This window comes from Bactrocera latifrons, unplaced genomic scaffold (assembly GCF_001853355.1).
Source record: "Bactrocera latifrons isolate USDA-ARS-PBARC rearing strain unplaced genomic scaffold, ASM185335v1 scaffold_83, whole genome shotgun sequence".
Classification (NCBI taxonomy): domain Eukaryota; kingdom Metazoa; phylum Arthropoda; class Insecta; order Diptera; family Tephritidae; genus Bactrocera; species Bactrocera latifrons.
In genome coordinates, this window is record NW_017537523.1 from 417903 (window position 1) to 442069 (window position 24167).

Sequence of the window (24167 nt, forward strand, 5' to 3'; positions counted from 1 at the left end):
CATTCTGGACGTAGTCTAATCGGTCGAATATTATCCCATAATGACTGCTGAGTCTCTATATGGGTGTTGGTATTGCGAGTAGTACACTCAATGCTTAAGAGCTCAGCAGCTTAAGAGCTTGACACAGCTCACTCGTGATATGTCAAAACAAGCCTATCGAAAAAACTACCTCCACTTGGATCTCCCGTTATATATAAATGATAAGGATGATGAGGCGTGCTGAAATTCAAGTGTCTATTTGTTAGTCTGTCCGTCGGTCTGTCTTCAATGTATATATGTTCCCAACCATTGCYGCAAAATCAAACCAATTTTCCTGATCCTCTCAAATCCATCTTAGTAATTCTCTATTCCCTATTAAGCATAAGATTTTCAAGCGTCCGCTTGACTTTAATCTTATAAAAGCATTAGTAAAACTGTGAGGTATTTTAATGAAAATCAGAAAATATATATTTCTGTTATTGATGTATTGTAATATCTATAACTGAATCAAAACGGTTCAAAATGTTCCTTAGTATATATCTAATACATAGAAGAAAATTGATAAAAAAGTATATAAGAATTTCAAACTTCCAGCTTATTCTTATCGCATTGACTGTTATATGTTATTCCGTATGTCAATATGTGAGATACCTCAGCCTAAAGTATTTTGCCGGCTTTAATCCTTGTTAGTTGCGAAAGTATAAAATGTTCGATTACTCTTTAAATTTGCCTTTCCTCATTTRTTATACATATAATWATTTTTATACCCTGAACAGGGTATATTAAGTTTGTAATATCCAGAAGGAAATGTCGAAGACCCTATGATAAATATATGTACCAGGTTGTTCAATAAGTTTTATCGTTTGATAAGAAAAACACAATTTTATGATCCAAAATGCACTTTATTATTCAGTATAATATCCCTGAACATTAATACATTTGCTTCAACGATCCTCCAATCTGAGTATCCCATCCCTGAAGTGACAATTAGGAAGATCTGAACATACGCTTCAATAGCCATATGACCTMTTTATTTGGTGAAAAACGCTTGCAACCCATATGTTTTTAGAGTTCAGGAAACAAATGTTATGTAAATGATCAGCAAGATCTGCTGAGTCAATAAACGTCTGTCAGCCTTTCTTTCTGCATTTACGCGAACTAGTCCCTCAGTTTTGTGAGATATCGATCTGAAATTTTGCGATAGACCTTTTGCACGCAATACCCTTACCAATTTCCCCTTCGATATCATACCACCATAACATACAGCTGTCATACAAACTTAACGAACAAACACCTGCCCGTCTACGGAAAACTCTTTTATCTGAAGAAATGTTTTGRCAAATTCAGGCATGGATTATTGCCTTCAGCAATGGTAGAATCCATGAAGAAAATGTTGAGATCGGACCACGGTAGCATATAGCTCTCATACAAATGGAACCATCGGAAACAAGTCATGTATGGTAAAGTTTTTCGTTTGTAAAAATATTTTAAGGAAATTTCTGACAGATTGTTGCCTAAAATATGGATATAATCTCCGAAGAAATGRTTCAATTCTGATCACTGTAACATATAGCTGYCATAYGAACTCAAYGWGCGGAATCAAAGGCTTGCATGGAAAACTTTTTCATTTGACGTGATRTATTTGGTAAATTTGGTATGGATCAAAACCAGAGACAATGTTGCAATGTCCGAAGCATTTTTTTTTAGATTGGACCATTATAGCACAAAGCTATTATAGAAATGGAACGATGGGAATCAAGTTCTTTTGAGGAACCTTTCTATTATTAAAATATTGTATATTTCATTTATTTACAAAGTTTTATAATAAATTTTTCATAAATTATTTTTCTTAAGCAATACGATAATAAAATTTCTAAAATGGAAAAAGTGCATTGCGATTTTTACAATGGATAAAAATATCGAAAACAGAATTTTTCTAAAATTTTTGTTGTCTCGGTTTCAAGTGTTATAGAGATGGCAAGAGTTCTCCGCATCTCTTTCGAATCCGTTCGAACGATTTGCTGGATATGAAACGCGTTTTTGTGACCGAATTTAAAGCCCAAATCGCAATGGTTGATCAACCACTGTATGCACCAGATTTGGCTCCCTGTGATTTTTTCTGATTCGCTTTTTCCAAACCGAAATTACCGCTCCGTGGAACCTGGTTTTCGTCAAACGAAGATATCTAACAAAATTCACTGAAGGAGCTGAATGAGTCATCCCAAATAGTGCTTATGAAAAGTGTATCAAGGACTGGAAAAATCGTTAGCGTAAGTGTATCACATCTGGTGGGGGTTACTCTGAAATCGACAAAATAAATATTGATGAATGATGAAATATTTTTGGTAATTTTTTAATATTCTACAACTTTTTTTTCTTCAAAAAAAATATTGTAAATTTTTATTATTTTGATTTTTTTTAATAAAAAATGTTTTTCAAAAACTTTCTCAAAAATTTCTGCGCAATTTGCATACTAATATTGTTGTGAACAACGAAATGACAGACAACTGAACAAGCTTTGTGTGTTTGTATGTAATAATTGCCGGCTTATCTAATACAATACAACACAAAATAATAGTTGTCATAATAACCACACGTTTTATTATTGTTTGCATAACAATTTGCACTCGTGCAATGAAATTCTCACCACAAAATTGTGTGAATAATAAACAATTTATTGGCGCGCTGGCACAAACGCAGTAAAAGYCGCAGTAACTAGCTGGCTAYAACGCACACACACACACATACACACAAACACATGAAATCTTTCTAAAGCAAATTACTTGTAATGCATGTTAAAGCATCTGTAATGGAAGCACATACACACATGCGAAGGCGAAAACAATCGAAATTTCATGCCAGAAGGTAATCAGAAAAAGTTTATCGCCATTTAGTTAGTTRCACTATGCCACTCATACAAAGTAAAGTGCTCGCTTGTAATTGGCAAACGTGACAATTTGTAACGGCGACAATTCATTTTGTAAATATTTTTCAGCAATTCATATGCAATAAGCGCGAATTTGCTATGAGTTTACTCGCATTTACAAATTCGTATTTAGATCTTATTTCATACATGACGGTGTGCTATTGTTTTGAACTTGTTGTTATTGTCATATTCACTCACATGCACTGAAAAGTGTTGAGTGGAGGGTGAAGAGTGAGGAATGGTGAGTTGAGAAAACTTTTTTTTTATTGTTGTTGCTGATAATCAGCGAAATGGCATGCGTGAGCAGATCGCGTTTACTGCGCCCATTAGACACTGTTCAACGGTTCAACTGATAAAACTACAAAACTTCAAACGGCTAGATAAACTAACCGACACACAACTGATTCTACACAAAGCTGTTTTGCCTGCCGGCATGTGTCAGATAAAAAAAAAGATTTATGCTTTGTTGTGCAAATTAAAATGTTAAATATCTAAAAATAGCGCATTATTTGATGCATCAAAGCAAATAATTGTATAATATTAATCATGTGAAGTATTTGATTTAGAATATGTGTAAGGCCATAAGCCAATTATTTTATTTACATTATGAGACAATAGCAGTCATCGATTCGTCACTGTGCTGCGCGCTTTGTTTGCACTCTAACTTATCACTTATTTCAGTTCGGCAACAACAATGTGCCGCCGCTAAAGTAAATACAAGGCATAATGCAGGCACCTCTTTAAAATGGGTAATAAAGGAAGTTAGTCGTACTCCCTTCTGCTCTTCAATTTTAATTTTTTGCAGTTAGCCTTTTTAAGAGCTGTTGCATCCTGAGGGACTACTATTGCTTTGAAACAGAGTATAGAACCTGTATAAGCCCAACCGTCCTCACATGCAAGATTTTGAGAAAGGATCTTGGTTTGCGAGCTTTCGAAATCCAATTCGTGCAAGAATGGAAGCCGAACAAACATTAAGCGAAATCAAAAACAACTTAACCCCGTATTTTAATTAAGACCACTACCGTGAATTTAAGATAAGTGTCTTCAAATAATATTGTCTCCTCATTAAATAACCTTAACTCGACTTAATTTTTGTTTAAATGGTGATCTATTTCACACTTTTATTACTTTTTTTCATGGCAAAACACAGAAACTTCAAATATAATGGAGAATGTTCATCATCATTCGAAAGAACATTCTTTCAAATTAATTTTTTAATATACGTCTCGGATGATTCGTCTGTTAGGCTCCATTTTCGATGACTCGTGCGAGCAATTCGACTGGTAACTGGCGAATGACATGCCTGAATCGGAGCGGAATTGTCTGCATACACTTCAGCTTTACATATCTCCACAGGAAAAAGTCTAAAGGTCTTAATAGCGATCTTGATGGCAAAACTACCGCCCTAAAACGTGAAATTATCTACTTACCGACGTGTTCTCTCAATAAGTCCATTGATTGTTGCAATGTGTTGGAARTGGCGMCGTCTTGTTGAACCCAAATGTCGCCGAGCTCACGAGCTTCAATTTCAGGCATCAAATAGTCGGTTATCATGGCGCGATAACAGCCGCCATTGATGGTTACGTTCTCACCGGCGTCATTTTTGAAGAAATATGGACCGATGATTCTACCCTGAATGAAATGGCAGCTCTCGAATCTGTTCAGATTGTTCTTTATCACAAGTGCGAAAATTTTGCTGGTTTACATACCCATAGAGCCAACCACATCGCTGAACAAAATTTGACTCGAAAACGTCGGATCTTCTTGGAACCTTTCAAGAGCCCATAGAGCGAAGCGATGTCACTTAGGAAGGTTGAGCAGCTTCAGATCTTGCACAAGCTGTATTTTTTAAGCTTTCAATTTAAGATATCGACGTAAAATGCGCCAAGTCGTTGCGAGTTGTGCAATAAGAAATGCCAGGTAACCGCAATTGGTTACGTTTTCAGTTCGGTATGATATTATAGTTTCGTTGTAGCAGAAGTTCATACATTTTCTTATTTAATTTAAAGTTTGGCTGTGACCTGAATGCATTTCYCTTCTCTGAATGACGTATTTGTTTGCACACGAACCTAATTCTTCTTTACTTGCTGTTCTAGTAAATTCAATTATTYCCATTCCTCTATTTTCTCCTCATTACAATCCCTCGTGAGCACTCTGCAAACATACAAATATTGAATTTAATTAAAATAAAAAATCATTATTAAATAAAAACAATAAACACTCCACATTCACGTTTAATAATAGTTTATAGAAACACATACATATGCACATATAAATACCCGCATTGCTACACTTTCTTCATTTCATTTAATTAATGTCAATTTAAGACAAGTGTCACTTATATAATACCTATTATTTTTGCTATTACCAGCTGCGTAAATATGTGCATATGTATGTATGCATGTATGTATGTACATATGTATGATATAAGCCTCGAAGCATCTTACACATTTTTCCAAGCTTCTGCGCTTTTCAAGTTCAAGTGCATTTTCGTAATGCACTCGTAGATAAACGCGTAAATTGTGGAAAAACGTGCCGCTCGACTGGACGTGCTGCACTCGCTTTTGCCCAACCGCAACGCAAACTCACGCCCGAACCGTAATGAATTTCATACAATGTGAGTGGCGCAAAAACGGTAAAAACAAAATGTATAACAAATGAATGAAATTAGCATAAGCAAACTATTTCGCCATAAACAATCGCTTGCAATGCGGTAATTTACAATTCACCTGCTTGGGAGCARATTTCAGCTGCATTTCACCAAAGTCTATTGTATTTACGTTCCTTTATCKGCTGCTAGGGATTGTAAATTACTCAGCACACATGCATGCGAGCAATCTAGGTAGTTGAGTGAGAGAACTTTGTGCTCTTTGTGTCATAAATCATCGGCTACAGCAGTGAGGTGGTGCTGAAATGTGCCAAAAGCAAACGAAATCGGCGAGAGTTTCAGTGCGCAGCAAAGGCGCACATAGTTTTGAGGTTTGAGAACAAGAAAATATGTTGGTTTGAGTCCCAACTAGCGAATAAACAATTGAAAATCCAATTCAGAAAAATGCGTCGCTATTTTAATTAGTTTATGATACTTTGGATCGGTCAATTATGCGCCGGAGTGTTAGCCACTGTATAAATAATCTTCGGTCTTCATATGACTTGTAAGAAATGTATAAAGTGTGTGGTTTTTTAGACGTATTTGTTTCAAAAAGACAAAACATTTATTCGAGGTTGGTCTTCTTGACAAGTGTTACTTGATTTATACTCAGTTTGGTTCCATACTGAACAGACTTACTCCGGAACAAAGTTTGCAAACCGTACTAATTTATTACCAAAATAAGTGCGTGTTTCAGTCGGCATAATGGCTCAGTAGAGTCGGCAATTCGTTTACTGTGTACAATGGGAATCCTCAGAGACGCTGTACTATACGGACCGTAGACGCTATTGCGGCTGTAGAACTGAATATTAAACGAGTCCACCCGCCATCGCGCGAAACCTATTTTTTCTGTGTTCATACTTTGACTTATAGAATATATTGCGGAACGTTTTTGGTTTTGCGGGTTTAGTTCATGAAAAAATTAAAGCCGAACGACTACCAAGCGCGTCACAGGTTCGGTGAATGTTCACAGAACGAGAAGACCACCGAACCAGATTTTAACAAGAACATTTTTTCAACTATCAAGCTCACTTATGGTTCATAATAAAAAAAATTTCTCATTTTAAGTGATGTGAATCCTCAAGCCATTGTTGCGGCGTGGTTACATCCTCAAAAATTAACTATGTGGCGTGTTCTATGATTAGATCGAATCATTGTTCTATGTATGTACATATATCTCGTCATAAATGACGCCTTCCTTACAGTCAATGGAGAACACTATTAATGACGTTTTCACAATCGAATTGTAGGATGTTGTTGTGACCTTTGCTTTCCACCTGGTTCCATACAGTCCATGCGTCAATCAATTTATTGTGGGAAACTTTTGGTGAGCGCATGATCTCGGCCGCCTTTCAGTCAAGCCAGCAAAATTTGTAATCTTTCCTCCAAGCAGATATCTTAGTAACATAAACTGTAGAGCATTATCGTATAATAATAGTCAGCTGTAGCGATTRCTTAAGCGCTTAAAGGCAATAACTCAATTGCCGGTTTTTTAACCATTTAGCGATTTATCAATCACACATTCGACCCCATAAACAGTAGCATTGAGACAAAAGTTTGTGGAAATGTGCAATAACAAACGATTAAAGCTTTAGCACTTTAATTGCTTAGATTTGACAAACGATATTGTGTTTATAATATAGTGATTACTTGCTAATCTTTAATCAACTGTTGTTGATAATACTTTGGGTTTGATTGCTTTAATCTGTATGTACGCATGTTGGGTATCGCAGAGAATCAAATGAGCTGGCAAATATTTGTGCTTATTGTAAAAAAAAATCATTAAAGAGAATATCGTTAGCATTTTGAGACAAATTTATTACTCACAATCAAAAATATAGATCATTACTTAACATCACCAACTATAATTGTGAGCAATCATTTGTAATTTGAGGAAATTATCTATATAGTTGAGTGTGAGTATAAAGTCGTACGAATTTAGAACTTCAAGGTATCATATAATTAATCAAGTTGTGAGCACATTTATTTAGAAATGTTCGAAACCCTGTTTTGTTGCCATTCTCTTCACCACAAAATTTTTTTTTTTTTTTTTTTTTTGTTTTTTGTAGGTGCTTTAACTCATTTGCTCACTTAAGGGTTAACTAAAAATTACATAACACAAGTTTCCATCCACTCAACTAATCTACGCTTCATTGTGTTATAAATTAAAATTATTTTCCCACTGTAAATTTTATGACACTGTGTCAAACTTGCTTACATAGAAACCATATAATATGTACATATATTTAAGAACATAATGCCTGGGTAATAATTGCGAACAAAAGAATTTCGAAGCAAAATTTATAAGCATTATAAAATTTTTTATGATTTTATAATGTGCATCGATAAGAACTACTTTCTACTCAAATATTTTTGTTAGTTTATTTTTTGAGGGATCGTTTAATATAATTTGTTGGCTTCGTTTAGTTGCTAATTGGTGTATTTTACGTGTTTAGTATATTATCAATTATTATCAAATAAATAAATTAAGAGCCTTTAAAATACATATGGTACAATATTAGATCATAAATATTACAAGAGCTAGTGATATGARTATAAATATTTGCATTGGCAAACTATGTGTGCAACGCCAACGATCCTCAGAATGTGCACATGGTGACACTTAGTGCAAAGCAAAGAGTGAAAATGAGCAAAGTCGTAAGGTAAATGCGCAATTTCGTGTTCTTAAATAGTATGATTTTACTGCTGAGGAACAACGAAGTACTAAGCTCTGATAAACTTTTCATTTTGCTATAATAATCGGATTGTTGTAAAACTTTATAGATTTTCYCTTAAGGGGTTAGTTAGAAGGTCCAAATAAGCAAATTTCCAGAATTTTTACTGAGAAAACTTTTAAATTTATAGATCCAAAATGTTTTCGACATATCATGGTATATTTTAACTGTATTTTAAAACTAAATACTGGTAAAAGTATTTATTTGGAAAGAAACTACAGCTGATCTCCGGAGCTCCTCTCAACAAAGACGTTTTGCGTTGACAATTATATCTCTGAACTGAACGAATCTGAAATGAAAAAACCAACAGTTTTCGTTAAAGTAATGTTAAATGTAGTAATTAATTGGAGAAATGCAAAATAAATTATTTTGACAAAATGCCAGTTTCTAAAAAAAATCGATTTTTGACAAAATTTTCGACTTAAATTGTTTATTAAAAAATTTATCGGTGAGAAAAAATCTTCGTTTAATTACTAAAAAATATATTTAAGAAGATCGTGTTAAAATTTTAGACTAACCGATTTAGCCGCTTTTGAGTTATATTGGTCACGGTCTTGATTTTGAGCAAAACACGTCTAAGTGTGATCTTGTACTTYYAAGCACTCTGAAAKRCGTTTTCAAATTTGCGTTTAACTTCGARAGYATWTACCGGARCGAAATGAAATTATYTGTGTGTATTCTTAAATATATKTACATTATGAAAATAGAATAAAYCTTTTAATTTTTTGAAAATTATAGCTGTGTATAGCTGTAACCAATGCATATTTGTTAAGGTTTTGCTGTATTAAGTAATATTTTATTACTCGCTTACCGGAATGAAAAAGTATAGAAAAGAGTCTGTGGATAAACATATAGAAAGTAATATGTTTCTAGTTAACATATTCTCAGTTCATCCGTTCAACTATGTGTCCATGTTAAGAAAGATCTTATTTCTTTTGTTTTTTAGGTAGTGAGCAGAGTTTCAAATGCCTTCGCACGAAATAGGGATCGTCATCCTACGTCAGTGGTGTGCGCACTAAAACACTCCCCCCTTCTATCATAGATGTTTTTCTTGCTATCGCATTACTTCCAGGAAACGTTTTAATGATCTATTGCAGTTCATTTTCTACTCTCCCTATGTAGTTGCCACTTCTACTCTTCAAATCAGAACTACCACAAAATGTGTTCTTTGCAGTAATAATCAGGATATATTTCGAGTAACAATATATCGTTGGTTAAGTCACRGAAAGGTGTTGTCTATATTGAACCAACCATTYTTGAATCACAAATCACTTAATCTGTTTCCAAACTTTTGCTACGAAAAATACTGGTGGCGTGTTTCAGTCGGTTATCRCTGTGTTTCCTATCTAAAACTTAATGACATTTTATTATTTAAAGTTTAAAGTCATTACTTAACTCACCTTCGTTAGATAAAGTGTCGTCCGTTCCGTCCGTTTACGAAAAAACACTTTTATATTTCCTTATTAGATTCCAACTTGATATCTTCGTATTAAATTGTGACCTGAAAATAAATAGTTTAGAGATTGAATTAGATTTATCGGGGTCGGATAGCAGTGGAGGATTCGGGATTTCGAAAAGCGGTTAACCGTCAACGAAGTCACTAAACAGTAGGCACATGAAACGAGCTGTTTCGACGGATTCGGATTATAGAGAGAAGTGAGTTAAGTTTCATTGGGCACGCAAAGAGGTGATTAGTATTTGGATGTAATCTGGACAAGTAGGACTTTAACCGGCCTCAGTATCCAAAACGAATTTGCGCAAGGGTTACTTTGGTTTCTCACGACAACTCGAGCTCTTGTTTCACTATGAATGATTTTAGGACTCCAAGYACGCCATTCAATGGAAAGAAGTTCATGAAAGTGTTAATAATTCTTTCGTGAATGGCGTTCAGTAACCATTGGAAATTGGTTGCGTACGAAACTTGGTCGGTATATTATTCCAGCTCGTCGACATGTTGGAGGAATTTTTTCCTGATGTTCTTAGGAGGTGGTTTCGTTTCAAAAAGGTGACTGCAGGATTGTTTTATGCGAAAACAACCGAGCAGAAACAGCTTATAGAGAAGTGTATTATGCTCGTCAATAAGTAGAATGCGGGTCTTGCTAAGAAGATGTTCGACAGACATCAATGGACACGCTGTTATAGTCAGGAGTGCGGTATTCTGGCAAATCTGGATATTCTCCAAATGCGTCCAAAGCTTTTGATCACTTAAATACTCAAAAAAGTAAAAATTTAAGATAAATTCTTGAAGAATTTTAAAAAGCACCGAAAATTAAAAAATAATTGAAAGTTGTATAAAAGAGTCAATAGTACGTGCTTATCGAATTAGATCGRCCTTCAAGAACTCTTAGATCTGCAAATATGGAAGAACACTACAGTCCCCGTCGGAAGTTTATAGAGCCGGGAATGTCCTCGAATGCAGTAAGTTCGATATTCTGCTGAGAACTCTGAGTTTTAGTTCCACACTCAGCAAACCGCTGTTTAATCCTCTCTCTCTCTCTCTCTCCTTCTGCATTTTATCAAGTGAGCGTAAAAGAAATTAAATTTTATAGTACTCATTCAGATAATGTATAAATGCGAGGTCTTTAGAATGCCTTATCAGTTCTTTGCGCAAACAATATTTTAAACCCTCATTACCAATCAATTGCACATTAAAGGCCAACAATGGATAAAGTATCGTAAACCTATTAGCATTGCTTTCCGATAACGATAACAATACTGAGCAACTCATTTGTCAACACTCATACTTTACTCGAAATAATACCTGTGCTTAAGTGCTTAATGCCTCACTTGCTTTACTTAGCGCGCTAATTTCAGTGTTCTATGGGAAATAGTAGTTTGTTTACAATTTTACTTTCAATTGCCAAATGTGCATTGACCTACTAACATTGTAGTTTTATCTGGATATTGATATATATGTTATTAGTTATGCATGCCCGCGTAATGAATATGCAATTCCGGTTTGTAAGCAAGTACTTTTGTTGGTRAAGTGTTTGTCAACTAGTCTGCCTATTGACTTGGTTCTTATCAAGTGGCTTAGTTCAGTGTTAATGCACGTAGGGCATATTTGAATTTAAATAATACATTGGGGATGACTCAAGTGGAATTATACGAAACAAATTTTAAAGTTATTCAAGGTACAAAAAATGTATCGGAAGAAGTCTTATCTTTTATTTCTAATGGGAAATTTTGATGCCGGCAATAAAGAGGGAAGCTTAATATCTTTACAAAGATATAACCAGAAATTCAAAAATATATTCTTAACTTTAATTCTAGTGTTTATCTTGTCTAGTGTRTAGTGAAATTCGGCGGAGCATAGTAATAACAGAGCTCAAAAGGGTTAAGCAAGTCAACCCACAAAATGTTGGACAACCTTATTAGTCAAACATCGTTAAATATATGTATATCCATGTATCCACAATTTATTGCTTTATTTCTGCGCTGCTTGTAACAAGCTGATAACAAATTCATAAAACGTCAATTTGCGCTCATTTTAGGGTTTAGCAAGGGTAGACGGAAATTCACATAAATCAGACAGTAGTTACAGTGCTTAATAAAATTATTGATACATTGTAAGAATGGAGTTTAGATTCTTGTTTTTTATGCTTCGAATTTGCAATATTCACAAAYATAGTCTTCTTATTTATAATGAAAAAAGTAAATGTCTCGCCGACCATTGTTTCAGCGCCCTTTTTTCGCTCATGAGAAATTGTCGACTTCAGTTTATTAACAGGTGCGTCTCTTTCACCTTAACTCAGGGAACTTTGCCAAGATTTTGAACAATTGAATTATATTAATTCTAATGTCCTTAAACCAAACATATTCAATTCCAATTGGAGAATTAATTAATTKTTTTAATTTTTCATACCATAGAAAGCTAATTAATTAAGAATTAATTCATAATTTGGCAATTAATTAGTACTGGAAACCATTTTAAAACCTAATGAGGTAATTAATTGGTAATTTATATGTAGTGTATTCAATAATAATTAGGCAATAAATTAATAATTAATTTTGTAGTTAGTGTTTAATTAAGTAATTAATTAGTATTCACCATTTATTAAGCAACAATTTAATACTTAATTATGTAATTAGTATTGAATTAGGTAATTAATTGGTATTGAATATAAATTAGGTTACTATTTAACACGTAAATTTCGTAATTTATTAGCATTCAATATTAATTAGGCAATTAGTATTGAATACCAATTGTGTAATTATTTCATACTTAAATAAATAGGGAGCTAGTTAGTATAGAATCGTTAATTACTTATATTTTAATTAGGTAATTAGTAAGTATTGAATAAAATTTAGGTAAAAGTTTTATATTTATTTATGTGGTTAATTAGTATTGAATCCAATTAGGTACGTATTTAATATTTTTAAGTTAATTAATTAGTATTGAGTCGTTAATTGTTTAAAGTTAATTGAATAATTAAATTTATAATAATTAGGGGATTATTTAAGGCTTCATTACTATTCAATACTAATTAGGCAAAAAAGTAGGCATTATTTATGTAATTAATTAATATTTAACAAAGTAATTAATTAGTACTGAATRTCAATAAGTTAATTATTTGATTTTTAATTAGGTTATGCATTGAACCGTTCCTTATCCAAAATTTAATTTGGCCATTAATTGGTGCTGAATACTAATTCGGGTATTATTTCATAATTAACTAGGTAATGAATTAGCACTAAATAWTAATTAGGCAATAATAAGGCTTACTAAGGTAATTAGTATTGAATGAYGTAATTAATTTGTATTGAATATCATTTAAGTAATTATTTGATACTTAATTAGATAGATAATTAGTATTAGTAATTATTCAAATCTTAATTGGGACATTAATTGGTATTGAATACTTATTCGGGAATTATGCATTAATCTAATACTTAATTAGGAAATTAGTTTTTAATTATGTAATCAATTAGCGTTGAACACCAATCAGGTAATTATGTAATACTTAATTAGTTAACTAATTAGTTTTTAGTCAATTTTTTAAAACTTAATTAAGTAATTAGATACTCAATTAGGTAATTAATTAATAATGAGTACTAATTAGATGACTCTTTTATAATTAGTAATGTAATTAATATTGAATCATGTAATTAGTAAGTAATTCTTTGACAACAAATTGAACCAACAGCAGAGTTGAACTCTGTAAATTATGATTATTTGGAAAAGAATTTACTACATCTCCATTTCGGAATATTTGGTAAAATAGACTTTGGCTGTAATCAAATCAATAAAGTAAATATACAATTATTATTTTGAAAATTGCATACATAACTGGATGTAAAATAACCTGGAAACTCAGCGTGCGGTGATTAAAAAAAAAATGGTCGCAATTGTTTTCTCTAATAAACATATTTGGACCAATTTCCCGAAACTGAGAAWCTTCTATATGAAAATTGTATACGACTTTTTCTGTCAGTGGCTTTCTAGGGAAAAATATGAATTWCTGCTTGATTTCTCTCAAAAGTTTAATGCCTTTATACAACTTTTCTATGAAGTTAATGTAATTCAAAGCYAGAATCCATCCAATAACACACATGGGTTCATTGACTTTTTGTTTTCATGTTGACTTGATCACTTTACGCATTAACTAAACAAGTTCGGAAAGATTCAAATGAGTCAAAATGAAATCACCAGTTCTTCATCAAAAAATCTTTAACTATTCAAATATTTTCTAAAATATTTTATACAGATAATTCCTACACAAAATAAAAGCTTTTGATTTGACATATTCTCAACAATTACTCTATGTGTTCCGCCAAACAAAAAGAAATCTATTATGCCACCCATTATCACACGTTCGTAACACCGAATGTATTTCAGCTAGATAAAAAACAACGMGCTTTCGTAATTATTCATAAGTGACTGTGAATTGCCGAAAAAACGCGAATTCGCCGAAACACTTAGTAAACAAATCAAAAACGAAAAAAAAACAGAAGAACCAAATATGCAAATTGTTGCTCTAAATTGAAGCAAAACATAAAAAATTTAGACAAAAGTAAATAACAACAATTAAGCATTGTTTTCGTGGCCATGTCTAAGACCTGTCTCTTATACACATCTAGATGTGTATAAGAGACAGCACACATATATATATATATATATATATATATATATTTTTTTATATATATATATATATATTTTTTTTTTTTTTTTTTTTTGAGTATACTTATTAGTGTTTTCTTTAATAAATTAACAATTTTTGATAATCAAATGGAGCGAGCATCTCATCTAAGCTCTAACAGAAACAGAATGAACAGTTAGTTTAAATTACAAAAATAATAGATTTGGTCGTTTTGGAAAGATAAGCGAAAGGCATAATGTGTTTGATGTAATGAAAATGTGGGTATAAATCATTAACTAAGATTTTGTAGTATGCTTAAGCTGATAAGCAGATCATTCTCTTTAGACCCGTCTTATAAGCTTTACCTCTGCTTAAAACTTTATCGGGATTTTTGCTGCGTACAAATCTGAAAAAAGCTTTATGAATGACGTAATACATAACCTAAATGTAAAAGCTATTTAGGAAATGTGTGCTTTGAAAGCTCCAAAAAAGCTCAATAAAATTTATTGAGCGAACAAAAATGTTATTTTCAAATTGAAGTATATTATTCGAATTAACTTGTAATTTTATCATAAAACTATAAATACTAACTATAAATTTTTTTTAAAAGTTTTGTAAGTTGTGAAACAAAAAAAAAAGATTAATTATAGAAATCTAAATAACAGTTTTAGTAGCTTAAAGCTTTTTATAAATGCGAAAGCTCTTTTCAAATTTAACTTTTTATACATTTTATGAAGCTTTTATTATTAATTATTTGCTATTAATTCGGCGAAAATTGCCATATAGATTTTTGATTATTAAAAAAAATTAAATCTTAAAAAGGTGAAAATTGTCATTATAACTTTGTGTTCTGAAAACTTAATCTCAAAATTCTCTAATTTCAAATAAAAGCTTACAAAACTCCTTAAGATCCGTTATCTTTATTGAAATCTAAAAAAGCACAAAACATATGTAGAAATGTTTAAGAAAGGTAGATTTAAAAACATAAAATCTTTAAATAAGAGCTTTTACGAATGCAAAATTTTATGCAGACAATTTATAAGTTCCGCGTATAGTATTAAACTTTAAAAATTGCTGATGACCCAAACGGTTACTTTTTTGAACAAAAGCTTCAAAAAAGCTCATCTATTTTTAAAACTTTTACCGAAGCCATRTCTATAATTAGTTAAATACTAGGCGATGATGGAACAACGGATAATTTGAACCAAATTTTTCATTAAGATTAAATATTTTGAGTGACGTGAAATGCGTTAACAAATCGCTTAACATTTAATGTCATATTTCGTATGCCAGACTCCGCGCCTGACTCACTGTTCTCAATACGGATATGCTCAATTGGTTTTCTTTTCTAAGCCACTTAACTATGAATGTGCGTTSAAAATAAATAATTACATATATTAATAATCACATAATTTGCAAAAAAAAATTTGTCAAAAAACCTGTTTCGAGTATACTTATAAACATACAAAGAAAGACTGTTAGAAATGAGGTAAATRAGTGAACAAATTAAGACACAGCAAAGATATTTCTTTTGTGTACATATTCGTGCCGAAATGAAGTCGACCAGATCGAGAAAAGAAAAAAATAATAATAGAAATTCATCCTTTGAATACAAAAAATTATTTGTTTATTTGTTATTTTAATTCTATTTTTGCGTGATTAGCTTTTAAAGTTAGTTTTCAAAGCTTAAGGTCTTTTGTATTGAGTTCGTTATTTGGCAACAAGCGACAACAAATTATATTCAACGCAAGAAATTCGTTTGGACATGTTTTTGCTACGCAAATTTCGAAGTTATTTTCCATTACGCGTTACGCGTTGAGCTGTAAAGAGTTATAAATTGAAAAGTAAACGTGGGGTATAACCTTAGCGTGATTGTGGAGYTTTTAAATATTTTTTGAGACTAACCAAATATCTGTAGGGTATAAGACATGCTATGTGCATCAACTCTGACCAAAAACTTAAGTCCAATAGATTCAAAKCTGAATTTCCAGACGGCCAATTATATGCAGCTATGAAACCAGGAACATTGCTATTAAGCCACTGCTGGATGGGTTTTGCTTTTTGTGTTAGAAGAGAGATTTGATAGAAGATCCTATAGGTCGTATGCTTTCCATTGACAGAAATATCACTGAACTGCTTTATTGTGTCTTCTAAAACATACCGCTGATACACTTTTGTCCCAGTTTATCACCCTTTTTACAGCAGTGAAGATATGTAACGCCTTTACAGGAGAGTCCTTATCAAATTATTACAGCGGCTGGTTAAGGACCACGTTGAACATCTGAAATATAATTTTCTGCGTCTCTGGTAGTGTCTTGTGCTTTTGCTTATCAAATATTTCCATTTGTAAAAAGAATACCTTCATGATCGTTGATCGCGTGGCACTGAAGAAGGCGCTCCATATGTTGAGATTAATTTTAATTTAATTAAAGCGGTAGTTTTTCATGTGGAGATTAGCTCACATAAATTTTGACTTTGATCTGGCGATATATTCATTTCTCTTGACCTTATTTTCTGAGTGCTTTTCTTCGAAGGAGTTCACGAACAGTTTTTCTGGCTGAATTAATTCGAATCATGGGAGGACATCCACTTCTCTTTCTGTCATTACTTGTAAACACTCGCAAGATATGATCACTCACTTTATAACAGAATTTATGGCAATTTTCTTGTAATTGAAAAATACCTGTGCTTAAGATAGACTCCTGATGAACATCTTCAAACTTTTAAAACTTTATAAAAATATAAAATGGAAACTTCAAAGTTCTAGATCAAACGCTCTGTACAGAACTTTTCAAACGCTTTTCTTATTCTTACTTGTTTCTAACTCTTACAGTATACGCATTTGTATATTTTCTTAAAAAACTTTAAATGCATAATTTTAAGAAACAAATAATTTACACGCTTTTGCTTATACAAAGGACTATAAACTTACTCTTAATTTCYGCCAATTCGTCTTCCACCACACGTCAGCAATAAATTGGTTTATTTTTGATTCGCTCATTGTGCTAACTCATGGGCGTTTAACGCGCTACTGTCACAGCTTCTTTGTCCTGACTATAGAATTTCGTTAAGCTACTGTAAATTTTTGATGATAATTGAAAAATCAGCAAGCTAATCTGTGCAAATAGTTTTCAAATAGGCCCTGCTAATTGGCATTTTTTCGCAAATTGATTTATTTTGATTAACATTTCATTAGCTGACCATTGATAGCTCGCGAATTATATAAAAATACGAATAAAGTATTGTTAAGTATACTCTGCACACCTGTTCTATGTTAGAGAGTTCATTTTCGAATAACACTCTAATTTCTCTTTTAAAACTCAATTAAGAAATGGAAGGATCATTTGCAGATTTCACGTTGGGGTTTCCTTATTTTAAGTAACTGAAACGATAACTGTATTTTAATTGGGTCAGAAGACAATATTTTATTTGTGTAATACCACTCTATTTTTAATGACTCAATCAAACTGCAATGGTTAAAGCCTTCGAAAAATTTGAGGTGAAATCGAACCTAAAGAAACTCATAAATATTAGGTTGTCAAAAAAGTCTTGCGGTATATTAGCTAGTTAGCGGGTCATGCTATACCTTCTTAGAAAGCTCATTCCACGCACTAACACGTGTTTGATTGATTGTCGTTTCTTTTAAGTCGTTCGTGAGTTATAGCGTCGCAAACGTGGAGCAAAATAAAGAGAAAATACGGCATATTTTACAGTACTACTACGATAAAGGGAAAAGAGCATCTCAAGCCGCCAATAAAATTTGTGCAGTTTATGGACCCGATACAGTTTCCGGTCCCACCGCACGACGATGGTTTCAACGTTTTCGTTCTGGCGTAGAGGTGGTCGAAGATGCGCCACGCTCCGNAAGATGCGCCACGCTCCGGAAGGCCTGTCGTCGAAAATTGCGATAAAATCGCTGAATTGGTCGAAAGAGACCGGCATAGTAGCAGCCGTAGCATCGATCAAGCCTTAGCCCTCAACGCAGATAAAACTGAAATTACTTTATTTACAAGGAGGTATAATATCCAAGAGCTGCTTCTCCCCTCATTCGAAGGCTCACGTCTTCAACCTCTATAAAAGTTTAATACCTAGGACTGCTAGTTGATAAACACACTTTACGAGATCTAAATACTGAGCAGCGAGTAAGAAATTAGATTGATGTGTTGGAGCTATAGAGAAAAGTTGGGAAATCTCATCAAAGGTGATGTTTTGGCTCTATGAAACCGTGGTCAAGCCAAAATATTATACGGCCAACTTATCTGGTACAAGGAAAGATCACGTTGTAGCTTCTTAGCAGTCAGAAAAATCGCAGCCGTCGACAATGCCAGCAGGTCCATTGTTGCGAAGTGCGCTTTGAACCCAGGGAAGCTGAGCTTATGAAAGGAGAAGAGGCGCAGTAAGCGGCTACCACACCACTATATTGTTTTCCAGTACAGAAATCGCTGCTATTAAAGCGGCGATAATGTGAAGTACAGCCTCTTTCCGAAAGGTGACTGCTAGAAATGGCATCAAACCACTTCATCATCAGGCTAGTTTAGGTGACTGCTTATAGTGGGACCACTGACAAATGCAAAGTCGACTACAAGCCAGTAGGGTTCCCTCGCCACAATCACATTAGAACAAACGGACGTGGATATCTATTGATATCTTGCGTTATAGTACTAGATCAATGAACCTGGCGTGCGTTTAGACAACCTACTCCTGTGCGACAACAAGAGCTCCTTCGCTTAGCAAACCTCATCTTTTAGAAATCGTAGTTCTTCCTAGGCATTATCCAAAGGCAAAGACTCATGCAGTAAGGGCTAAAAATTTGACAAACAGATCTATTGATATCTTGCGTTATAGTACTAGATCAATGAACCTGGCGTGCGTTTAGACAACCTACTCCTGTGCGACAACCTAAGCGAAGGAGAGCAAACCTCATCTTTTAGAAATCGTAGTTCTTCCTAGGCATTATCCAAAGGCAAAGACTCATGCAGTAAGGGCTAAAAATTTGACAAACGCAAGTTCCCAAAGTTGAAATAGAGGACAAAGTGTAAACGTTCAAGCACCTTCTCCTTTATTGTTCAGCCTTTGCAAGTCTGAGTTGCATCTCGGCAGGCTTACCTTCAGCGAACCTAGAGACATAGCCGAAATTGACATTAGCCGTCTGAACAAGTTTGTGATAGGCACAAGCGCTTTGTCGATTTGTGAGAGTCTTATGAGCTATTATATAGGAGTTTTAGATAACACAACGGCACGGTGTTCTAAGCTGGGAGATCCCTCTTAAGATAGACCTCATCTAACCCTAACATAACATCATTCAAGCAATTGCTTTGTTCAAATAACCCAATAATACTCAATACATTCAAGTACACTATCACAGTGGCTAAGAATATAAAACTTTCTCAGTTTCGACTTTACAACTTTTTAATTGGACTGATTTTGTTTTCTAATTTAAGTTTTTCTGTTTTGTATCTTCAGTTCGAATGAATTTTGTTTCTTTTTTGTATCTCTCGAGTGCATTGAAGTGTTTTGTGCATAGCGTAAAATTGTTCTCTCATGAGTAGTCGTGATTAAATTCTATTACTGGTTATTGAAATTGGCTACTAACCGGCAGTTCGACCGTCTTAAACCAGTGTACTACTTACTCTTTAGTACTATGCCGATATTTTGCTACACTTCTTTGTAACAGGTGTCAGGTTTTTTGCTGATTAGTTGTCAATTTTGTCGCCAATTAGCTAAATATCTAAGTACTTTATTTAAATACACTGAAATTCTTATATAATTATAAACTAGAATATGCTTATGAGCATACTAATTATATTGCATAACTTAATATAATCAACACGAAAGTAAATATTTTGCTCACTCAATCTCGATCTCGATCTGTTATCACACGACACCGTCAATAAAAATTCGCTGAGCTGTAAAACAAAATGGAAAAAAGTACGAGCAAACTACAAATTTATAACAAATAGCTACAAATGTGACAAAAAGATGTATGCAAATAATAAATAGGGATTTGCTTGCAGTTTTCTATTTTCTGAAATCGCTCTGTCAATACGTAATTCATGGTTTATTGCTAAACCCGAGTGTGGTGAGAATTGTTTAGTGAAATATTGACGTAAATGACATGGCGAGCCCCGGCATAAAAACATGTGCAGCTCGTTGACGTGCCGCTGAGCGCTGAGCCATTTGATAGCATCTGATATAATACAAAAATAAAATATCAGCCGATAAAAATATGGTTCAGTTAAGCGACGGCGACGGCGATCGTGTCTGGAGTCCCGTGATAACAAAATTTAATAATAACAATTGCACGAGTACATTTGTGRAGCGCAGAAAGTAAAACACGTGTCGTAGATATCAGCTAGTGCCACTTTGTGTATTAAGATTTGTGCTTAGTAACAACAGTACAAATTAGACTTATTATGGTTAAACAAAAATTAAGTTTTGGTTCACATTTTCCTTGTTCTCTCTTTGTCTGCGGACTCCTGCTTGATGCTGTAGACGGTTGAGTCAGCTAAATGTGACCCTGAGGTGTTATTATATATCTTACCTTTGGCAATCACACCTTTTCTCCCGCATTGAAGAGCTTTTGGTATACATTTACTTCTTAGAATCATTAGTTTCACTTTTTGTCATAGTGAAAAGCTTTGGAGTACATTTAACTCTAGGATCTCTGTCTTCTGACAGGAAGATGAATGGAAATCGGATATTGTGCGACATTAACGAATTTGCTAAAGTTTGTGTAGGGTCTCTGCTCTCTTTGGAGTGGGTGATAATCTGAACTAATTCAGAGTTTACAATTTACAAAAATTTTCATAATAGGCAATATTTCTTCCCATTTCTAAAGTCATTCTGGACTCTCCAGCGAAGCGAAGTACTTTCCTTATATTGTTTTTTTTTTTTATTTTTTTTTATTTTTTTTTATTTTTTTTCTTTTTTTTTTGAAAGAACTTTTCTTGATCTGAGTCGAATCGACTCTCCTTTTGTAATAAAGTCTTCAGTATGGCCTAAAAATCTTTCGCTGGTTCGTTATCTAGAACATCTGGACTTTTTCTCTTTGCGAAGACCCACTTTCATTGCTATTTTTCCACTCCACTGCTATGCACACATCCACAGTTTTATAGAATCAGCTCGCTTGCCGATTTAGCAGAACGTTTCTGCTGTTCCCATACAACACTTGCTACCGATGGAGGTCTATCGCTACTGTTGACTGGTATACCCTCCTTAGTCGTTAACTGAGCTTTCAAAATTAAAGTTTTTTCGCTGGCTTTCGTTCAGAACGATTCCGTCGGCCCAGACGTGACCCACTCAAAACACTATCTGATTTCAATGTCATTTTGGAACTAATTCCATTCACCCCCGGTTTGTTTATTGTAGATTTTATTATTTATGTCTATTGGGTATCCACACAGAGCCCCTATCCAATTTGCGGAAAGTGTTGGGTGCCGTTACCATAAAGAAAGCATTCTAAGCAAGAGTCCGGGTCCCGGAACCGGTTATTTAGACCCGACTATATTGGGAACGGTTGCGGAAAGAGTCGTATTTATTGGTCTGTTAAGAAACCAAAGAGAGGGTTGACGCTGGCTTTTATGGGGCAATGCATTCAGAGCCGACCAACGCAAAGAGTGAGTACTCTCAACCTACAACTACCACATCAGTTAAGAGGAACGTTTTGCACAGGTCTCGAATTTTACGTATCGGAGGCATTAACACACCAGCCATTTATACAAAGTATCCGTCCCACATGCTCATGGCACAGAATTCCTTGACCACAAACTCTYCTAAAATCAAAGTCCGAGTTGGATCCAAAATTAAGATTCATTAGGAGTTTTTACTGGCCTTAAAGATCGTAGGTCAGATAGGTAGAGGACCGATCCATAATTTACATGAAGTAAGCTTAACAGAAGACGTCGCCTTAAATTGAAGAACTCAGTGCCATTTCTTCAAGGTTTGACAAGTAATCAGAAGGCTGCGTTTAAAAGCGAAATTTGCTGTAAAAGATGATTTACCAATATATTCAAATTGTTTTTCGCTACTATGGCCTCATATAAAAACAAAAAACCTTCAATAATTGCCTTCACTTTACCCTCACACATTTCTGCAAAACTGAAGGTGCTTTTTATCTTTGTGCGTTTATCTTAAACCGGCTTGTTCCTTACACAATCATTGTAACTTGCTAATCGACTGGAAGAGGCATATAACCTTTAGCATACGTTGGCCCTGACTATACGCATGCGCAAACAAGACAAAAACTGCGCAAAAAAATTCCAAAAATCTCGTGTCGGCATTTCGCGTGAATTGCTTAATTCAATAAATGGGCAGGATACTCGAGCGCAATTTCGCAGTTTACTGGTTATTGAATGTGTACTTACTATACTATATACATATATACATTATATATTCTCACAATCATRCATACCTAAAAACATATGTATGTATATGAGCTTCACTTAAATAAATATATCATATTAAAAATCAGTTTACATTACTCATTTGTTTGACAGATTAATGCGACAGACACGCCGAGCAGACGCTTAGTAGAGTTGACGAAGAAAGGTAAACAAAACAATCAACAGCAGCATCAACGGCAGCAATAGTAGCAGCTGGCTACTAGATATAACCAGTGACTTCGTCGGCATTCGTTGACACTCCAGTCACAGCGATAGCGAAACTAACAACGCTCCCACAGGCCACCTGCTTACAACAACGCATCACAGTAGCGGTGACAGTAGGCACAAAAAGTCAACCGACAATCAGCAGCTTGACGTGCAATAAACTTACTCACACACATACACACACGCTGATCCAACTACCAACCAACTACCGGCTTATCTGCTACCTACTAACGTACACACACACATATGAACGTAACGACGTGAGTGTTTGCATACACTATTTTACACATACAACCATTTATGCCTACTAAGAGCAGACGCTCAGCCGTTTGTATTGCAGATTTGTGCCTTTTTTCCAACTGACTTGAAAAACTCGACGGCAGTGCGCGAACTTATCAGAACGTTGCCAGACGCGCAACGCGAAACAACGGTGTGTAAAAAAGCAGTTAAGTGAACGAAGGCGAAAAGCGACGGCGCGTAGCAGTAAACACGACAAGTCGTCGTTGTTAAAAACGTTGTGAGCGGCAATTTTAAGAGAAATACAACAAAAAAAGACTTTCCATTTTTTGCACAAAAAATTGCGAAAGTCACAAAATTTCGCACGGTTTTTCAAAACCTAAGCTTGTTCTTCGTTTTTGCAAGTCAACGAAACCAAGTATTTTTGCATTTTATTTTGCATATATGAAAGGAAAATGTTTTAAAAAATATATATATGAAAGTTCAAGAGAAACCTAAAAACTAAAAGAAATAATTTTTTAATTTAAAAATATATTGAAACAACAAACCGCGCTACCTCCAAACGCCATAAGCTAATAGCAAACGCAACATTACTAAAAAGTGCAGTATTTTTATATAATAACAGTAAATACAACAACAAATAAAATTACAATTAAATCGCATAATCAACCGCAAGCCAAGCCAGTATTAGTTTGTTACGAAACAGTTGAACCAACAATAAAAACAGCAACAAAACGCTAAAAAGGCCGTGAAGTATACAAAACGTTAGAAAAACAACAACAAATACACAAATTCAGCAAAATGTCCGCATCCAAGGAGCAAATATGCGCCAGTCAGGACAACGACTTGGACAAGCCGAAAGGTGAGTGTTGAAATCATTAGAAATTTTTTTCATAAAAATTAATTTAAAAAATTAAATTAGTTGTTTAAATAAAATTAATTGATTAATAAAATTGA

General features: G+C 33.9%; 1 protein-coding gene across 1 annotated transcript in view; it reads left to right on the top strand.

Moving 5' to 3' along the window:
• The window catches only part of LOC108977068 (putative inorganic phosphate cotransporter), an 80007-nt gene that overhangs the window by 7529 nt on the left and 48311 nt on the right, over positions 1-24167 (top strand). The window contains exons 2-3 of the mRNA XM_018946574.1: positions 22863-23233; positions 23291-24072. Of these exons, the coding sequence (XP_018802119.1) occupies positions 24012-24072 (61 nt within the window). The 5' untranslated portion in view covers positions 22863-23233; positions 23291-24011. The remainder of the gene's footprint in view (positions 1-22862; positions 23234-23290; positions 24073-24167) is intronic.